Below are 5,823 nucleotides of genomic sequence, written 5' to 3'. Positions count from 1 at the left end.
GCCAGAGCGCCTCCGCATTCTTCCTCCATAAACTGCAAGCGTCTGTATCCGCCATCGCCAGTGACCGACGGTAGACCCAAGCGAGGAGTCGCTCGTCCTTGTTGTGCTCCACCGGCAACCTGCTGCGGCGCGGTGGCGCACGGATTGCTCCGTCGCGTCCCTCTCCCTTGCTCGCTGCCACTCGCGGCGGTCGGCGCGCGTCTCCTATTCCGGCGTGCGCGTGCGGGCCATCGAAGTGGGCACTAGCACCCACCGCTGCCCACATGGAGCAGCGCCCGGCGGGAGAAGGGGACGGAGCGGATTGCGCAGCCTTCGCGGAGCTAAGCACGGGCCATGAGGGGCAGCTTCGGCGGCCGCACTGCACCGGCGTAGGAGCGGCGACGGTGCAGATCCGGAGCTACCCCCTGTGTCCACCTTGGACCGCTCCAGCGCAATGCAGAGAGTCAGCTTCTCGTCAATGTCGAGGTTGGAGCTTTAGTGGCTGCCGGAGCTCGACATGTCGTTGGATTCGGTTGGAATTGGAGGAGGGAGGGGCGGGGAAGCGAGAGAGGACAGTGGAGTGAGCTAGGGTTCTTAGAGGGGACAAATTGGGTTTTTTTAGGACGGCGTGGGGTCGATGATGTGCCGGTTGACGTGGTGGACGTGCGTAGGCCGCCTCATATCCTGCCTATATTTGGGCTGGATATGAGGGGTGTCGGATAGCCCGGACGTCTGAGACCAGTTTGAGGCCCTCGTTGAGTCGGGTTTTTTGACCGGTCAGTGATCGGTCCGTCCGCCCGAACGTTTAAGACAGGTTTGAGGTGCTGGGTGTAGATGCTCTTACGTGGGCATCTTTCTTCCAAAGCATGAATCGAGATCAAAAGGCATTGAGCTCCCACTATGTTGTCATGGGGAGCCTATCAAGTTTTTCAAAATTCAAAGAAAATATTGTTACTGACATAGACACGAAACATACTAATTTCAACGCACGCCGATGGATGCAGCACAGATGTATAGCAAACGAGAGAAGACTTCAAATCCGTTGCTCTTGGGAGATAGCGAGTCTGCTTCATTTATTAGCCGCCCTAACGCACGACGACAGGAACCGCGCACGGTTCAACTTCAACGGGGAGCAGGTGAGTTCAAGCACGAGAAATGAACCCCGCGACGCGGTCCAACATGTCTGCGGCCGCCTCCGTCCCCGGCCGCATGAGATGGAACACGTGGTCCTGCCCCGGCGTGTCCACCAGCTCGGCCTCCCCGCGCCACCCGCTCGCGAGCAGCGCCGCGTGGTACGCCCGCCCCTTCACCGCCAGGAAGTCGTCGCCCGCCACGGCCACCATCGCCCTCTTGCCCGGCAGCGCCGCGAGCCGCGGCGCCGCCACGGCGCACGTCGGGCAGAACCTCGGGTCGTCGACCCCGGCGTCGGGGCGCGCGCACATGAACCGCCACTCGTTGCGGATCCTGACCTCCAGCGCCGGCGCCATGGCGTTGGTCGGGTCCCAGAAGTAGGGGTGCACCAGCAGCACGCCGACGATGGCCGCGCACGGGCGCGGGAGGCCCTCGGCGGCTGCGCGCAGGGCGACGTTGTGCGCGATGTTGGCGCCCGCACTGTCGCCGGCGAGGAACACGCGGGACGCGTCCCCGTGCGCCGCGAGCCACGGCTCGGGGCCTCCCGGTGCGGAGCCGGCGACCGCCCACGCCAGGGCCGCCCACGAGTCGTCGTAGGCCGCGGGGAGCGGGTGCTCCGGCACGCGGCGGTACTCCACGGACACCGCGAGCGCGCCCGCGCGGGCGGCGAGCGCGTTGAGGTAGCGGTGGTACGTCGGGGAGGCCGCCGTCTCGACCATGAACCCGCCGCCGTGGAAGTACACGAGGACGGGCAGCTTCTTGCCTTCGCCCCCGGACGCCGCAGCCGCTGGCGGGAGGTAGAGGCGGACGGAGACGCCGGTGGCCGGGTCGATGACGACGTCCTTGGACGCCACGCCCGTGGAGGCGTCCAAGGACGCCGGCACGGTGTCGGTGCCGAGCAGGCGCTCGACGCGGCCGCTCTTGTACACGCGGATGAAGGGGAACAGCTCGGTCTCAACCACGTCGGCGGCGGCGCTGGAAGCCATTCCGGCGGTGGGCGCGCTCTGCGAGGTCGAGCTGGTGACCTGGAGCGCGGTGCTGGCGCAGGACAAGTGCAGCAGAGCAAGTAGGGGACGGGCCATTTTAAACCGAACAATTTCGATATTTTGTATTCGAGCTGGTAGCGCCGATCGCGTGGAACGGAACGGAACGGGGTGGCCGGCCCTCGCCTTGCCGTTGGGGTGGCGCGCCGGGCACACGGGTTTGTTGTTCCGGCCACCCCCGTTGCTGCACCCGCACTGCACGTCTGCGCTTTACAGGTTGTGTGGTGGTTCACGGTGGTATAGAGATACAGAGTGCTTGTCCGGCAGACCGGCACCATGCATGAACAGGATTGGGTTTTTTTTTTTGGACGTCGATAACTCCCGACCGTTCGGTCTGGGAGAACCCCGGTCCGAACGGAAAGGTTCGGCAGGGAGGAGCGATGGAACGAACGATTGTGTCGTTCGGTGTGGTGGAAGGGCAGCCCGAACCCTTTCAGCCTCTTCCCTCAACACGTGTACGTAAAACCAAAAAAGGGCCTAAAAAGGCCCAGCTTTATAAACAAAAAATAGTTCTTAAAAAAATCAAAAAATGACGCTTCTTTTACAATAGAAACAAAAAAAATCCTGCTACGTGAGCATGTAAAAAACCAGTTAGTGGGCATGTCTTTGATCAAAAAGTTTAATGAAAAATTCTAATTCCAGGGTCGAAAAAAATATAATTTGCCGTGGTCCGAGAATAAAGTAGCGCAAGGTAAAAAAATCTCAAATTTGGCATGCTTAAAAATATTAAAATTTTCCATGATGTTTTAATTAAAATTGACAGGCTTTGTATGGAATTTGAGAAGAAAAACTTATACAGGAAAATTGCTGTGGTGTTTTAATTACACGCAGCCAAAAAAATAAAAACATGGAGAAATTGCCATGAAACTAATTTAAAATTGACCATGCGAAATTTCCATGTATTTAAAAGTAAATATGCCATAGTAATGAAGTTAAACAAATTCCATAGCAAAATAAAGTAAAATTCTGACATGGCAAAAATAGAGTAAAATTTGCCATGTATTTAAATTGTAAATTTGCCAAGTATTTTAAGGTAAAATTGCCATGGCAAAAAATATAGTAATTTTTTGACGTGGCAAAGTACAGTGAAAATTGCCATGTATGTTCCAGTAAAATTGCCATGTCAATAAAGTTAAAATTATGCCATGAAAAAATAAAGTAAAATTATGACATGGCAAAAATAGAGTAAAATTTCCCATGTATGTAGATAGTAAATTTGCCAAGTATTTAACCGTAAAATTGCCATGGCAATGAAGGTTAAAAATTGCCATGGTGAAATAAAGTAAAAGTTGACATCGCAAGTAGAAAGCTAATTTGCCATGCTCCATAATTTTTCTTTATTTTGGCATGGAAAATAAAAGGAGAATTTTGCCATGACCAAAAATTGTAAATTTGACATGGCAAAAAAGAGTAAAAAAATTGCATGGCAATGAAAGGATTTTTTTGCCATGTTTGTTAAAGTAAATTTGTCACGCAAAATGAAAGGGAATTTTTGCCATGTTGTGATAAAGAAAAGTTGACATCACAAAAAAAATTGCATGCCAAAATGAAGCTCGAAATTGCCATGGTAATAAACTAATTTTTTGGCATGCTAGAAAGTTAAAAAATTGCCATGTTCTTAAAATATGAAAACCTTATGAAATATAAAAATGTCATCGTGAAAATGCATATTAAATGACCCCGATAAAGGCGTGTCTGTTCGGCCTGCAGACACCCCTACCCGAACGAATCGCTTGGGAGGGCAGGGGCATTGACCAAACGATTTGTTCGGGAGGAGAACGAACCAGCACAAACGCCCCCACCCACCGGGCCCCTACAGGCCTTTTTTCTGTGAAAAAGAAAAAAAAGGCCCATGTTAAGTTATGACTAGTATTAAAGCCCAGTTTTTCTATAACTAATAAACTACTAGACTTCTGCACGGCAAAATTGCCATGGTCTTTTACCATTCTATGAAAGAAATTGCCATGTTCAAGTTTATGTTTTCATAAATGGCGTAAAAAAGGAAGAAGTCATAGCAAATCTGCATCTTTACAATAGGAAAAGTTGCCAACACTATGAAGTTCACAAAAAGGAAGAAGTTGCCGTGGCAAGTTTGCCAAGTTTTTGTACATCTTAAGTTGCCATGTTTTTGAACATCTTTTGTTGCCATGGCAAGTTTGCCATGTTTTTTGAACATCTTAGTGAAAGAAGTTTGCCAATTTTTTGTACAAACTTAATTACAAAAAAAAAGTTTACATGTTTTTGCACATATTAACTTTGCCATGGCAAGTTTGCAAATGTTTTTGACATCTTAAATTGCCATATCAAAAACATATCATGGCAAAATTGTGTAATAAAGAATATTATGATGTCTGCAATACTTATGTGATGCTACCAAGCTACATGGCAAAATGGCCATGATGTTGATATGTTTCCGCCTTGAAATTGCCATGGACCCAAAAAAATGCAGAACATTTCCAACAAATTTTCATGGACTCTATAACAGCCTGCATACACTGGCCACTACATTTTCATGGCAATTCCACTACAGAAATTGCCATATCTGCAAAAAATTACACACTGTCCACTGCATTTTAATGGCAAAAAATTCAGTACAAGAATTGCCATAGCTGCAAACATACACTATCCACTGCAATTTCAGCCGAATGAAGCTGTCGTGGGGGGAGGAATGGAGCAGAAATCTCACCAGCTCTATGTTGACGGCGCTGCCCGTGATCCCCGAACCGGCTCAGCTCCCAGGTCCCCTGTTCACGACTGCAGGAACCTCGACGACGCCACCTACTCGACCTGCTGGCGACGACCGGAGCACAAGCAGGAGCGGCTCCCACTGGAGCAGAGGCAGCAGGCGCTAACCCAATGAACCAGCGCCGGGATCCTGGAGTAGATGGCGCCTTTGCTGCTAGTCCCCCACCGCACCAAGGTGCGTCCCCCATTTCCATGCGCGGCTACTGCCCTGCGTCTCATCTCCAACCGCCGCCGGTACGAGCTCCCCTCGCCACCATCTCCCCAACTCGCGCTGAAGCTTCCTACACTTCTCTCCATAGCCGCCGACACAGGCAATGTGATTCCATCTCGCTGCTGCTGCCCTCCGTGTAGCTCACCGTTGGCCAGGGGCGGCCGCCGCTCCCGCCGTAGGACCTCTAGTCGCGAGGCGCTGTCCGCTTCGCCCGTACACGACGCGCGCTCCGGGATCTCCGTGAGCCGCGGCTGTCACCGGGAATCGCCGGCGATTTGGTGGTGGGTGGAATCAGAATGAGGGGGCGACGGGAATCAACGGACTGAGTGGAGCCTGGAGAAGGATAAGGCGTTCGGGACGGGTTGTATATTTCCGAACGGGTTCGTTTGCTGACGTGTATCACTGACACGCTTTAAGATCTGTGTGCCTGATCCAACGACAATTAGAGCGTTCGGGCCCAAAACGTAGAATACGGACGTTCGGGAGTTATCGATCCCGTTTTTTTAAGGGAACAAGATTGGGTTGATAACGACGAGGATGGCAAACAAGTCAAGCAAGGTGGTTCGAGCTAGCATGACGTGGACGGCTGGAAGCACACGTGTCCGTTGTATGCGTGGCTTCCGTGACGCTATTTTCTGCTAATAATTCAGTATGCATTGAGCATACTGCACCAGGAAACAAGATTGGGTTGGTAACGAAACAAACCAATCTATG

General features: G+C 51.7%; 1 protein-coding gene across 1 annotated transcript; it reads right to left on the bottom strand.

Moving 5' to 3' along the window:
* Nucleotides 1–880: 880 nt before the first annotated feature.
* LOC123149790 (tuliposide A-converting enzyme 1, chloroplastic) lies at nucleotides 881–5,458 on the bottom strand. Its single transcript, XM_044569529.1, has 2 exons — nucleotides 4,840–5,458; nucleotides 881–3,981 (listed from the first exon to the last, which is right to left on the bottom strand). The coding sequence occupies exon 2, from the start codon at nucleotides 2,190–2,192 to the stop codon at nucleotides 1,122–1,124; it is 1,071 nt and encodes a 356-aa protein (XP_044425464.1). The 5' UTR covers nucleotides 2,193–3,981; nucleotides 4,840–5,458; the 3' UTR covers nucleotides 881–1,121.
* Nucleotides 5,459–5,823: the final 365 nt, after the last annotated feature.

The sequence above is a fragment of the Triticum aestivum genome, chromosome 7A (genome assembly GCF_018294505.1).
Source record: "Triticum aestivum cultivar Chinese Spring chromosome 7A, IWGSC CS RefSeq v2.1, whole genome shotgun sequence".
Classification (NCBI taxonomy): Eukaryota; Viridiplantae; Streptophyta; class Magnoliopsida; order Poales; family Poaceae; genus Triticum; species Triticum aestivum.
This window is presented reverse-complemented; position numbering and strand designations above follow the sequence as displayed.

Bases quoted from the DNA above. Each gene is read 5' to 3' on its own strand.
- LOC123149790 (XM_044569529.1), bottom strand. From the start codon at position 2,192: ATGGCCCGTCCCCTACTTGCTCTGCTGCACTTGTCCTGCGCCAGCACC.